Source organism: Haliotis cracherodii, unplaced genomic scaffold (genome assembly GCF_022045235.1).
Source record: "Haliotis cracherodii isolate W230 unplaced genomic scaffold, xgHalCrac1.p SCAF_23, whole genome shotgun sequence".
Classification (NCBI taxonomy): domain Eukaryota; kingdom Metazoa; phylum Mollusca; class Gastropoda; order Lepetellida; family Haliotidae; genus Haliotis; species Haliotis cracherodii.
Genome location: NW_027266279.1, coordinates 4,905,695 through 4,920,638, shown reverse-complemented (window position 1 = coordinate 4,920,638; position 14,944 = coordinate 4,905,695). Strand labels below are relative to the sequence as shown.

The 14,944-nt window shown below is 40.5% G+C and overlaps 1 protein-coding gene across 1 annotated transcript; it reads right to left on the bottom strand.

Annotated features, from left to right (window-relative positions):
- Positions 1-2,372: 2,372 nt before the first annotated feature.
- On the bottom strand, positions 2,373-9,887 carry LOC139471862 (ependymin-related protein 1-like). The gene is made up of 5 exons (XM_071254363.1): positions 9,759-9,887; positions 5,881-5,988; positions 4,133-4,226; positions 3,608-3,784; positions 2,373-2,467 (listed from the first exon to the last, which is right to left on the bottom strand). The coding sequence occupies exons 1-5, from the start codon at positions 9,885-9,887 to the stop codon at positions 2,373-2,375; spliced, it is 603 nt and encodes a 200-aa protein (XP_071110464.1).
- Between the last annotated feature and the right edge of the window lie 5,057 nt (positions 9,888-14,944).

Here is a 14,944-nt window from a genome sequence, read left to right as displayed (position 1 = left end):
TCTCATTATGAGATCATGACATGCATGAAATACAGCCAAAAGCGAGGTAAAGCTTCATCTTTTGATCCTCAGACTAAAACAATCAATCATATTATAGGTATCTGCTTTGTGTATAGTCAAGGGAGTATATTTGTGAACATAAAGACAGTGGCGTTTCATCCTTGGTATGTTGTAAACGTGAAGATGTTATTTTGTTGTACTTTACATGCAAGATGTGCATTTTTAGATTAAATATTACAACTTTTAAGAATCTGTTCGTTCTCAAAGTCTTTGTATAGTCTCGCTGGTCTCTCTAACATCGTCAGAACTTCACGGGTTGGTATACACTACGTGCCTGCATCACCTGTCAATTCTGCCAATGTGCGGTGTAGGGACAAAGCGTTTCTGTTTTAAGTCCAGTTGTGACATGAGGCCTAAAGTAACTTACAGTCAGTGCGGGGGCGGTCGGGTAGCCTGGTGGTTAAAGCGTTCGCTCGTCACGCTGAAGACCCGGGTTCGATTCCCGACATGGGTACAATGTGTGAAGCCCATTTCTGGTGTCCCCCGCCCCGATATTGCTGGAATATTGCTAAAAGCGGCGTTAAACCAAACTCACTCACTCACTCACTCACTCACTCACTACAGTCAGTGCGTGAATTTTGTGTATGATTTTTGCTTTTTTGTTTTGATTTGTTTGTTGTTTAACGGCACACTCAGCAACATACCAGCTATAGGACGGCGGATAATAAGTCCTCGTGTTGCAGAAGAGATATTGGTCTCATTACAATATCATATTTTGCTGCCCACCTCATTTTGTGTAATAGTTTTTCAAGCCCCTTTCAATCGCATTAAAATCAGATCTTTTACTCTCACACGGTAACTCTCTGCGTTCTGATCGGAGGACTCCTCCATGGAAGGTCACGTCAGGTAAACCCCGAGTGAACGTTGATTGCCCAAGGAAAATGAAATATTACAATCTCCGCAAAAGAAAACCACCACAGAACAAAACCTTCGATACCACCTTTTTGGGCTTTATGCCATAGAGCTCAGAATCGACAGGATGTATAATATCTCAAACAGCGCGTCTTTATATTTTCGGAACTCCTCGATTATGTTCGTTGTAGCGATAAAGACATCATATATGCTTGTCTGAATGCTTCGTTCACGCGTACCGAGAATTTTGAAACCTCTACGCTGATTAAATGATTAAAAGGTTCACCTGTCGCCGGCGACCTCCTATGCCATGGTAGTGTCCTCATAATTTCAAGCAGAGGTATCGCATGGAGTCAAAGATCTGAGTTAATCTCGAATACTGTATCGCGAAGTAATCTGGTTCCATTTTTTTCAGCGCAGCAGTCTGAGCGGTTTTAGCCAACATGCGGTGGTAAATACTGTCACATATCCGGTTATGGGTGCGCATACGTAATGCCCTTTAGGAATAAAAACAAACTTAGATACATGACTTCACCTCGTAAAATTTTGTTTTGGGTGAAACAAGTATACAAATTTCATTTTTCGCCATTTGCAGACGTGCCTGTCCTTGAGGGCTTGAGTTGCTAGAAGGACAGGGTACCAGTCCATTTGTAGTAATTCCATTTGATTTAAATATTTATTTCCAAAAAGGAAAAGAATCGGTGAACAGGTCATTTAACAATTAATAAGAGCAAATTGTACGTAAAATTCGACATTGAGGATAAACGAATGCCATGCTAACTGTCATCCAGTGTCAGCCTACTAAAATTCGTCATTGTCTGCCGATTCCTTTAGGTCGACCAGGGGACAGTCAAATGACGCAATTGCATTGTCTTCTAGTTCTAATCCGTAATATGGAATGTGACAATGTTTATCGAACTTGTAGCACAGTCGATAAACATTAATTAAGTGTAAGACATTTTTGCTGAACGAATTTTTATTATTCATTTATATTATGTAAATCTTGAAAGATGATACATTCTGACAGTGACTTTTGAAAGACAGATCCTACTGTATCTCTTCATGATCAGATGTTCTGAAATAGAAAAAGATTTACACGTGTGTGTACATGCTGAGGAATTCAATATTCATCAAAGATGTTTTTTTAGGTAAACATCGCAATTGTATCACATTTATGATGGTAATCAAAAATAAATACTTTAATGTCTTATGACTCCGGAGGTATCGTCATCTTTAAGCAAATATAATTAATGTCCGCGTGTGTGCCATTACGTGCAGTAGAATCATAATGTTATATACTGATTGAAGAAAGAAAAGCAACACACAGCAATTTTACCAGACAATGTTATATACTGATTGAAGAAAGAAAAGCAACACACAGCAATTTTACCAGACAATGTTCACAACTTTGTCATTGAGTGAAAAATCATTATTTTATTGAGTGAGTTTTACGTACGGTATCACATAGAGCAGTATGACGGAATGTCGAACACAGAGAAGTCGCTGATGCCCGGAACCACGTCGTTGTACCCGAGAACTTTAAGAGCGTTTCCTCCTGTAAAGTGAGTGTATATGTCACAGTCAGTACATTTGCTTTGATGTTATTCTACGCCACAGTCAGCAATATATGACTCTGGGCTAGGCAAACCAGTGGTTGATCTCACGCCATCAGATGTCTTTGTTTATAAATCTAGGTGATTTAAAATGTTGTGAAATTTACTTCGCACATTATAAAACATTTTCCACATTCGAAAGTACTTGGAAGTAGATAATGTGCGAAGTAAATTTCACAACATTTTAAAGTTTGAAAAACAAATCATTCACCAACCAAAAACACAGGTTTCCGGTTGTTTTCTTTGTTTACTTTACTTTCTTTCAAATGTAGAATCGTAAAGACTTTTAATTTCCCTTCGACATGAATCTTACGAGCCGTGGAATAAGTGTTCAAAGTCAGTCTAAATATACTCAAATCTTTTACTGGGATTCAATATCTCTCTGCGTGAAGATCTGACAATCGCTGTAAATGAAAGATGCGTGGATTCTTCAGACAATCACATGTCATCTTTCTAAAACGATTCGGTTTCGCTTTACCATCTCGATTTAAAATTTCAATTTTAACAAACGAAATCCCACAGAAATCCGCTCAGAAAAGCCAGGGTGTATCAAATATCCCACAACGATCAAATGGTGCGGCCTTTATTATCTTCATTCGGACATGGTCGTTTAACTTCGTTGTCGAGATGAAGAAATCAGATATGTTGGTTTGAATGAATGGCTGATTAGATTACTCACCTTCGCGCAGAAAGGTATTGTATGGGAGTAAAAGATCTTATTTTAATGACATTGGTTGAACGAGGATTTAAAACCTCACTCATTCTGTCAGTAATAAGCTGTGATGTCGTGGTATAACCAAAATGCAGTTCAAGGTGAGATTGAACCCAACACACGCACATTTTAAGCATATGACATGCCCTGACATAGATGTTCAAAGTGGAGAAAAAGCCAACACATTCAATAATGCATTCCCCATTTAGCTGACAGGGCGTTGTGTCAGAGAAATACTCACTCAAGATGGCGTTAACCATCTCACTCATTTGAAATCATGTGGCTGACACTCGACGTTATCACTGATACACTGTTCAAAGCAGTGTTAATGCCCACCCACTCACCCATTCTCTCACTCACAAATACAAACCTTGGCCGTTGGTCGTGGTCGTGGTGATGACGATTGGTACACAGTCTTTCCGTGTGACGGTAGCCACGACCTTCTTATGTTCCCCGTTGACGGAGGTGCTATTGTAAGAGTATACCCTTGAAGACAGCCTGCCAACATCGTAGCCGTAAAAGAAAGGGCCCAAGGAGACGGCGCCGCCTGTGATTAAACATAGTATTAAGATAGGAACAGACCATTTCATGATACGGGTGGGGAAAGTGGATGTAAACAATGGACTGACATGTGACAACAGACCAACATATCTAAACATGTTTGAAAAAAATTGTGGTAGTGAGTGAGGGGCATCTAGAACCCGTGAGTAGTCACAAATTGGTCGGCAATGTTTCTGCAGTAGTTGATAACGTGATGACACACAATCAGTATGTCTATAGTCGACTCTTGAGACATACAAAGCGTATCGGGAGCCTACACTGTCCGAATCCACACCGAGTTGTCTAAAGAAAAAAACCATTCGGACATTTGTTGATATATTTAGAAATGACTTACTTGGAACACAAACACTCTCCTGGTCCTTGAACTGTCCTTGAAGGCGGAATGCTGAACACGTACGTGCCACTGTATCTATACGGAAACCAGTTCTCTGCAAACAAAAATCATTATTACCTTTTTACGAATTTTGTGAAAATGCAAGGCAACTACAAAGTGGTCAAGGGCCCAACATAGGTTCAAGTTTTTCTGATGTTCAGAAGTTAAATAAGACGCATACTGAAACAAGTCTTTGTGTCATATACCCATGCTGATAATTATTGACACCCCAGATCTGAGACGCATGTATCTGGGAGGTGACAATATTTATTATACGTACATGGTAGTGTAACCTCACCTATTAATATGGCGCTATGATAAGTCCAAACATGAACTGATAAATGTATAATATCTTTTTAATCCAATATATTTGATTACTGAGTTTTGCCCATTTCTAATTTTGTGGAGATGTGGCCTAATCATACTTGGTCATATGTGCTTTTATGAATGCTTCCAGTGATATCAAGGTACTGGATATTTATTATGTATTAGTGTAACGGTGAAACATGAATAAATGTTTCAGATGTAAAAAGGGAACATAATTAAGGCGCAAAACACACTGAAAAGGTATCGCTTACCTTCTTGTAGTGGTAAAGTTCTCTGGTGTTATCGCATACCTTCTTGTAGTGGTAAAGTTCCCTGGAGGTCTCGCTTACCTTCTTGTAGTGGTAAAGTTCCCTGGAGGTCTCGCTTACCTTCTTGTAGTGGTAAGGTTCTCTGGAGGTATCACTTACCTTCTTGTAGTGGTAAAGTTCTCTGGTGTTATCGCATACCTTCTTGTAGTGGTAAAGTTCCCTGGAGGTCTCGCTTACCTTCTTGTAGTGGTAAAGTTCCCTGGAGGTCTCGCTTACCTTCTTGTAGTGGTAAGGTTCTCTGGAGGTATCGCTTACCTTCTTGTAGTGGTAAAGTTCTCTGGTGTTATCGCATACCTTCTTGTAGTGGTAAAGTTCTCTGGAGGTATCGCATACCTTCTTGTAGTGGTAAAGTTCTATGGAGGTATCGCTTACCTTCTTGTAGTGGTAAGGTTCTCTGGAGGTCTCGCTTACCTTCTTGTAGTGGTAAAGTTCTATGGAGGTATCGCTTACCTTCATGTAGTGGTAAGGTTCTGTGGAGGTATCGCTTACCTTCTTGTAGTGGTAAAGTTCTCTGGAGGTCTCGCTCACCTTCTTGTGGTGATAAAGCTCTCTAGGGGTCTCCCCAACCGTCTTGTAGTGGTAAAGCTTTCTAAGGGTCTCGCTTACCGTCCTGTAGTGGTAACGCTCTCTGGAGGTCTCGTTTACCTTCTTGTAGTGGTAACACTCTCTGGGGGTCTCACGTACCTTCTCGTAGTGGTAACACTCTCTGGGGTTCTCACGTACCTTCTCGTAGTGGTAACACTCTCTGGGGTTTTCACGTACCTTCTCGTAGTGGTAACACTCTCTGGGGTTCTCACGTACCTTCTCGTAGTGGTAACACTCTCTGGGGTTCTCACGTACCTTCTCGTAGTGGTAACACTCTCTGGGGTTCTCACGTACCTTCTCGTAGTGGTAACACTCTCTGGGGTTCTCACGTACCTTCTCGTAGTGGTAACACTCTCTGGGGTTCTCACGTACCTTCTCGTAGTGGTAACACTCTCTGGGGTTCTCACGTACCTTCTTGTAGTGGTAACACTCTCTGGGGTTCTCACGTACCTTCTCGTCGTCGTACCATTCTCTGGAGGTCTCTCTTACCTTCGGGTAATCGTAGATTACTTTGGTGGTCGTGACGAATCCGTTGCTGAGGTCACCGCTGATGACGTATTTTTGGTTGATGCCGTCGTAGATGAATGAATACAAAGCCTGAAAATATACAATAACACCACAAGGAGTCATTTTGCATTGTTAATTTAGGAAGATCTGAATAAAGGCAATATTTCCTAAATCTCAATTTAAGCGAGGCAAATATGTGAAAATAGTTGCAAAATCTAGAAGGTCAAAACACTATAATATACAGTCGTCACCATTCTGGTACTACATCGTCGAACAAGACAAATGTACCTCTAGCTGAGATTATGCATGCCAAGATATCTGAAAGTTAGTTCTGGTTTTGAAAACACGCCTAATTCAACAAAATTTCAAACCAGTCCCCTCCCTCCACCAAGCCATCTTCCAGAGGCAAGCGTGTCCACAAGCCCATATCATAGCCTTGTTTCTTCCCTTACCACATCCCGAGTTGTGCATCTTTTAAGGAAAACGCGATATCCAATCAGATCGCTGTTCTTATCTCGTATAGCTTCATAAAGATGCATTCGTTACAAACTCCTGTTATTCCGGGACAAGCCGAATAGCGACTCGTGCCCCACTCATGGCCATTTTTGTGACCGGGTTCCGTCTTAGCGCAAACGGGCACACCTAAAACAATTGTCAACACGTTGCGTAACGGTTCACATATATTTCCCCATATGTTATATATATTGCTGATGCAATTCAAAGCACATCGGGAAGTGAGGAATTATAAAGTATGATTGAACACATTTAACTGTGTCTTGGGTATATTTTTAGATGCAAGACATATGTAAAATCAAAAATTATTTCTGAGAGATTCTTTGACGAAAACTTGAAATCATACGCACATTCTGATTGGTTGGTCGTATTTTCGCACATAACCTTCATCGATAGGGGGAGTGGTGACGAATGATAAAGATGGCGACGACGATTGACGACGACCTTGTCGATCAGATAACGAAAACATTCGCGATTTCATCCCCGACACAAAAACTAAAAAACTAAAGCAATGGTTTGGGAGGGGGGGGGGGGGTTAAAAGATTAAAAAGACATTTTCGTGTCAACAAAGACAAGCAGGGGTAAATCACGTTCATACGAAGGATGTTGATTTTGTGAAATGTTCTCTGATTTGACTATTGATGTGTGCAGTAGTCCAATAACATTTAGCACAGGAAAGTGGGCTTCCAAAGGTGGAAACAAGTCTTTGATAAAAGGGCGAGTGGACGCTCTTGACTCGGGAAGATACAAGCTTTAAAACAGATAGTCCCATGACCCTAGCTATCTTCTGGTGTAATGTATAATATAATACGTATCTGAAACCGGAAATTAACTTAACAAGAGTTTGCCACTAACAGGGCTATATTCCCCGCCCCTGTTGCAGAATTTATGACATAATTAAATATAAACAAACCCTAACATTTTTTAACCGAGGTGGAACTTTTCATGGAAATTGTAATAAAAAAGAGTTTGGAACCTAAGTATATCTTGCTGCCATGGAAACGTAAAAAAATATAACAAATTCTAAAATTTCTAAATAGCAAAAGGCACCAGTTCAGCATGTACCTGAGAGACCTGCAAAGTTTGATGAAAAAATATTGAACGGTTTATGAGTTATGCTCCGGAAACGAAACGTGACGGACGTACGGACGGAGCCTGTTTCTCTATCCCCCGCCAACTTTGTTGGCCGGGGGATAATAATAGTAAACATTCGTCACGACTGGCCCCTTTCTGTAACCTGCAAGAAGACTCGTCCCCCTATCGATGAACGTTATGTGCGAAAATACGATAAACCAATCAGAATGCGCGAATCATTTTTGATTTTACATATGTTTGCGTTTAAATATCATCTTCCCGAGGCAAGGGAGGTAACTGGCTATATAATTCCAGTTTCCACCCTTGCCGAACTAGGCTGGTATTATGGAGTTACATTTTGGCTGGACTAACGAGTCTATGCATAGTCCATTCAAAGTCGCGCACCGAAATCGAAATCCGGTTCGTAAACTGTCGTGCAGATTTCGATCGATTGCAGGATTTGAAAACATGTGCACCACCAACTCGTTGTCAGCAGATATTTTCCAAATCTTTTCATGTTTTTAATCAAGGTGATCACGTGATTGATGCATTTCGCGATGTAAGACACGTTTTATCACAATATAGTGCTTGATTATCCATCAGATCGTCCTGGCTGGGCGCCACCATTTTGTGCGAAGCAAACGCAAGTGATACGGGAGGTTGAATCTGATTGGTCCATTGAGGAGGCATAGAAAGGACATGACTGGTAATAGCCACTGGTGGCGCTACGATCGAGCCCAGTAATACCAGCCTAGTTCGGCAAGGGTGGCAACTGGACTGGAAAAAGTCAGTTAACTCTCTTGCCTCGGGAAGATGTCTAAATATATACCTAAGATACAGGTAAATGTGTTCAATCATACTGAATAATACTGTAAGTTCCTATGTATTTTCAATAGCATCTGGAAAATGTATGATATGTGTGAGAAATATGTGAGAAATATATGTGAATCATTACGCAACGAGTTGACCATTCTTTTAGCTCTGTCCGTTTGCGCTGACCTTGATCTTCACGTGCTTTTATTTATAGTTGGAAACATAGGGTCTCGCACTGTGATACTGACCATTTTAAAAATAAAAATAAAATGTTTCTGAAAAAACTGGAACTACATAGTTTGTCCCCAGGTTTGCCTAAATTGTTCTGCTCCTCCTTCCCAGTAAAAACAGCTGCATGTTTTGAAGCCGTGACTAAAAGAATATACTACTCGAAAGAAGTTGACTCATAATTTTTTCATATTACTTCAGTTTATCTGTCATTGCATGACACATTAACAATTGGTTATTTCTTAATTGGAGATGTGATATATACCAGACCTTTTGAGTAGTTTATATCCTATCTCTAATTTAGAAACACCCTTCCTCACCCCAACCCCATACCAAATAATATATGTTGAGTCACTTACAAACACGTCATACCAACCCGATGGGTTGGCTCAGTTAAAAAACAATCATTTCTGTAAATGAAGGTTAAGCAAAACCTCACCATTTCAATTCCCTACCTTAATTATTTGGATATAATTTACCAAATTCTATTTGCCTGAAGCTGCAACTTACGGTAGGCACCTACATAGACATCCCTTGCCTGTGAGGGAGTGGCCTAGGCTGTGTGGAGTCAAATAAAAAGGCTCTCTGCCAGGGAAGTTGGACTAATTGTAAGAAAGCACATGGAACAGACAGCTTACTTTGCTTCTTCACTGTATATGGAGCAAACTGAGTGATCAGAGAATGAGTGAGTGAGTATGGTTTTACGCCGCTTTTAGCAATATTCCAGCAATATCACGGCTGGGGACACCAGCAATGGGCTTCACACATTGTACCCATGTCGGGAATCGAACCTGGGTCTTCGGCGTGACGAGCGAACGCTTAAACCACTAGGCTACCCGACCGCCCCAAGTGATCAGAGAAAAAACTAACATAAGAAATGTATATAACTCTCATACACTTACTGGATGTTGCCTGTTCAGGTAAGGTAAATACATGTACCGGTACATGAGCAACATGTTGGAAATATCCCTGAATATAGTTTCGTGTCACTTTCTTCAATGAGGAATGGCAATCGGCTTGTTCCGGAATGACGGAATTATGATTGAGGTTAATTTTACAAATAATAATAGAGTATGTTCATAGAACAGGGTAGTAACGTTATATCGCTGTTTTATTACAGCCAGGGCATACATGATAACTCTTGTCATTCCGGGACCAACCGAAAGCATTCCCTTGAAGTTGCGGAAAGGGGAGAGTGATTACATATAATGAGAGGCGGGCGTTGTACTTACATCGTTAGCAAACGTTGAGTTGACAATGGTGACAGATTGCACCGCACTGAATCTCACTGGAGGACAACAGGTGCTGGCACTGGCTGTCGCAGAAAGACCAGCGAAGAGTAAGGCTGCTTGCAGGATCATTCTGGTGGGGAATCGTTGGAGATGTATGCGCCAAGTCCTCTGTCACACTCGCCCTGATGTACGAACGGAATTCGAAGCTGTTTCGCTTTTATCAACCCAGAGGAGCATCACGTGATGCAGAATTACAGCTCAGGTGACATGTTAATTCGTCATGAAAATTCCCAGTTTATATAAGTTGTAATAACAAGCAATTTACATATATTGCCGAACTAGGACCGTTTTGCAATCAAAGCATATATGAATAGTAATCTGTGTAGTTGGACTGTAGCTGAAGAGGGTTCAAAATATGGAACTCGCCGAAAGACGTCCTTGATACCATGCCCTTACCTTCAAATAACTTCAAGCGCAGAAAAGTTTCATATACAAAGGATAAAGAGCTTGAATAAGAGACAAAGAGACTACGGCATTTTAAAGTAAATCCGCACACGAATTCATTATGAATTATTACTTTAAGATGTAAATTTATCAATGGAAGAATTAGTATAATATAGGGCGGCAAAACATTTCTCTACTAGACCGAAAATAAGGACATGCCAAGATGAAATGAAACTCCTCATCAAACAGAACATCTATTACATTTTGTACACCGAAACATTTGGGATCTTTTAAAAGATCCTCAGAAGGAAATAATTCTATTATATACTTTTCAACACCCATTACAGTTTTGGAACCACAATACAAATTTACAAAAGAGAGAAATTTGATATCTTATCATGCCAATTCAGCCACTCTTTACATCTCTGTGAAAACGTGCTCAAAAAAGCTTTAACATTACCACAGCCCTGAGTGATCCAGACATATGATAAACCACTTACACATATTAACTTAATGAACACGCATATCACTTCTGCCTACTTCAATTAAGACCCGTGAAGATCCGGGGTAGAATAGGTCTTCAGCAACCCATGCTTGCCATAAAAGGCGCCTCTGCTTGTCGTAAGAGGCGACTAACGGGATCGGGTGGTCAGACTCACTGACATGGTTGATGCATGTCATTGTATAGATACTCATGATATCAATCACTGGATTGTCTGGTCCAGACTCGATTATTTACAGACCGCCGTCATATAGCTTGGATATTGCTGAGAGCGGCGGTGTTTAACGACAAACAAACAAAAGCACGAAACGAATCAGCTGATAAATGTTCAACTTCATGAAAAAATACAGAGTTCACCCACTCGTCGTGATTCCTAGTGAAACAGTAGAATTACAATGAACACACACACACACACACAAAAAAATAGGTAAAAGAGCATAAACGAGTGAGTTGTCATTGTGCATGGTTTCAGATTGTCCTATGACATCAACACCATGAAAGTACTGATGAAACAGGTGGCCGTTGAGCACCGAGTGGATTCCCCGAATGTTCCAACTGCAGATACTCACACTAATGTTAGGCTGATCACTTGCACTGACCGAGTAGTGAGTGATAATTGTTTATTTGTCTTAAGACGGCATATACATCTAAAAACATACAAGACATAGACATAATGCCAACTTCCAGCCTTCTTGGGCTTATAAGACATGAACATTAAAATACAAATCGTAAGACATGAAAAAAAATGATAATAATAATAATATACACATCACAATACAAACTAAAAAGTCACACACACTAGCACGCACAATGTGCATTTGGTATGTGCCTGTGTATGCTCGAACAGGTGTGCGTAATAAAATGCACGCGTGCGCTCACGTGGTATCGTACATATTATACAAGCTCATGCACGCATTTACATACAAAACAACTTCCTGGGGGGAATCATTTTTACACACATTTTGCCAAGGGTAGGAATGAGGCTGTCATCTTGAAGCAGACTTGGTAGGTCGCACTGGTCACGGAGTTCTGGGAAGAGGCTGGGCAAAAATTGGTTTCTGGTGTCATCATAAAAATGACAGTATAGGAGGAAATGACTTTCATCTTGGACATGAGAGTCGTGACAGAGTTTACAGTATCGTTGTGCTGCAGGGGTCGGCGGGTTAGCGTATCTTGCAGTTTCTATTTCTAGTCTCACATCGGAGCGACGCAAGGATAGATCTTTGGTTGCGGGGTAGCTGTAGGTAACTTTCTGTACATAGTTCCGATTTGAACTGGTGGTAGGTTCTGTTTAGGTAACGCTGTACACCCGAGGCCCAGTTAGTTTTATCTAATGAAAAGAGTTGTACCTTAAGTCCAAGTAGAATTGCAGTAACAGATTATTCTGTGTCGTTCATCACGAGATAAACCATAGTCGCTAAATATTCGCTGTATCTTCTTTTCCCACGATTTTCCACAGGAGAGTGATCTCTGGTGCACTTTAAACAACAGACGGTGACGCGACGTGCGCTGAAGCCGACACCTTAGAAGTAGTTATTGTCTCATGCATCGTACAAGTGATGCCCCTAACTTGTCACTTCTTTGAGTGGCATTTAGAAGTTGAAATGGTAACGAAGACAAAATTGTTATGGATGAGCAACTTCTTTATTACAAATTGGGCGACGTTTCGGTGTAGATTCTAACACCGTTATCAAGCAAATGATGTACAAACTTACTTACTTACTTACTTACTTATATTGGAGATTTAACGTGCGCTTTCCGACTGCAAGCGTATGTCGCACACGGGCCCGGCCAGGCCATTTGATGTGTTTCCTAAAAGGGGAAAAGTGAGTTTGTGCAACCCAGGAGGGGGCTTTAGGGGTTACTTATATAGTAATTTTGAAATTTTGAGATTTGGAAAGAATGCCAAGAGTGGGTGGGGGACGAACTAAGGGAGCTGTGTGTGTTGGGTGGTTATCAAATAAGGTTGTTTTGGTTTTAATATTTTATTTGGGGTTTAAATGCGACTAATTAGTCTTGTTTTTATTAGATATATGCCTAAGGCTTTGAATTTTTCTAATTTATTTGTGGATTTAGGATTGATTCTAGTGTAAGTCCGGTTTTAAGATTTAGGGTGGTCTGTAGTGTTGTTCGGTGTGTTTGGTAGTGTGTGCAGTGAATGAGTACGTGTTCTGGTGTTTCTTGTTGTTTGCAATGTGGGCAGTTTCCTGTTGTGTGTAGTTTAGCTATTTTACGGTGATTATTTAGTTTGGTGTGGCCTGTTTGTAGTTTGGTAATTATTCTGTCGATTTTTTTGGATGGTTGTAGTATTGGTATATATTTTGCCATTTTTTGTTAATTTTTTGTTTAGTGACACTTTTGATTTCTGATTTTGAGCTGGGTAAGTTTAAGCTTATTTCTGGGAGTTTAAGGGATAATTTTGCTGCTTTATCTGCCTTTTCATTTCCAAAGATTCCTACGTGGGCGGGGATCCAAATGAACTCTATTTGTTTACCTACCATAGTTAAGTTGTTTGAGCTATTGAGTATTTGATTTATTAGTTTGGGGCGGTTTTTAGTGTTTTTATTTTTGAGGGCTTGTAGTCCACTGAGGGAGTCGGTTAGGATGAGGATTTTTTGGTGTTTTTTAGTTTGCTGATTGTGTAGTGCTGAGGCCATGCCCATTAGTTCGGCCGTGAATATGGATTGGTTGTTTGGGAGTCGGTAAGATTGTGTGTCTTTGGTTGGTTGTGCGATGTGGACTCCGAAACCTGTGTGTTTTGAGATCGGATCTGAGGATCCGTCTGTGTATATGTGACACCAATTTGGCCAATTTTCATGTATGTATGCTAGTGTGGTGGTTTTAGCGATGTTAGGATCGGTCTGTTTATTTAGTGTATCGGCTAGTGTTGTGTCTATTTTTGGTATTTTAAGTTTTGGAGTGAAGATATTGGATGATTTATTGTTTTGTTTAAGATTATTTATTTTGTGTTCGTTTAGGTAATTGGTTATTCTTTGGGAAATTGGAGTAAGTAGTGGATGTTTCCGGGCTAGGGCTTGGTTTCTAGGGCTAATATTTTGTTTTATTAAGTTTTCGATTAGTGGGTTTGATTGGGACGCGGCCCAGAAGTTTAGGGGTACAAACTAGGTATGAGCATGATATATATACATAACAATAGATAGATGTTTATATAACAGATAAGGTTGATGTACAGTGATTGATTAGGTAGTTATGATAAGACAAGTTTATACAAGAGATAGGGTTGATGTACAGTGATTGATGGGTATGGTATTAACACAAGGATTACTAAGAAGGAATGTATGCGAAGCCAGTGGGGAGATAATAGTTCAGTGTTGTTTTGGCGAGCTGATGAGACCATGGTAAGCTGGAAACTTGTCTTGTCATCGCGCTTACCCTGGGTGGATTTTGTTATCTGAACACTATCCCTCCTGGGATAGTCCTGGGGTAAACTTCGTCTTACAGAGTTTTGTAAAAATAAGTTCAGGGACTACACAGGCGCACACCCAGTATGATTGTGTTTTCATGCTGTCGGTATCATGCCACTACAGTGTTACATAGATAGAAGAGCACTCAGCAATGTAATGCACAGTATAACCGTGTTTTAAAGTAATGTTTCTAGTTCGCCTGGGTCAATTTATGTGTACAGACAGTTTTACATGTAATGTATGGAGTAGAAAATCTCCGATATATCATATGCTACAACTTGCACATAAGTATAACGTAAATGCTGGTCCAAGGCCGTGAATGATGCTATTAAATCTCATCGAGATGGTGTATTTTATGTCCATCTTTATTCAAGACTTAGTCGTCAAGATATGTTAGAATAAGATCAAGTAATGAACACTATCTCTGGAAACTAGCCGTGGAATGAGTGAGTGAGGTTTAACGCCGCTATTAACAGTATTCCAGTTATATCACAGCGTGGAAGCTTAATGTGGGAGGGAAGCCCGAAGTGATGCAGGTCTCAGACGTTTACCACTTCGGTGAAGCCCACGAGCACGGGTATGGTGCTGACAAACCTAGAAACATAATCGGGGCGAACCGGGATTCGAACCCACAATCATAGGTTTCTGGCGTGCCCAAGGGACGCAACTCTGCATAGCGAATCGATCGCGGCGCCTTAGACGACTGGGCCACCCCATATGACCATTTAACACTGTATTGCAAGACTTGTATTCTATGGTTCAGCTGAAATTGTCTTTTGATACTTTCCAGAGGGAGAAATATGATGACGCTATTC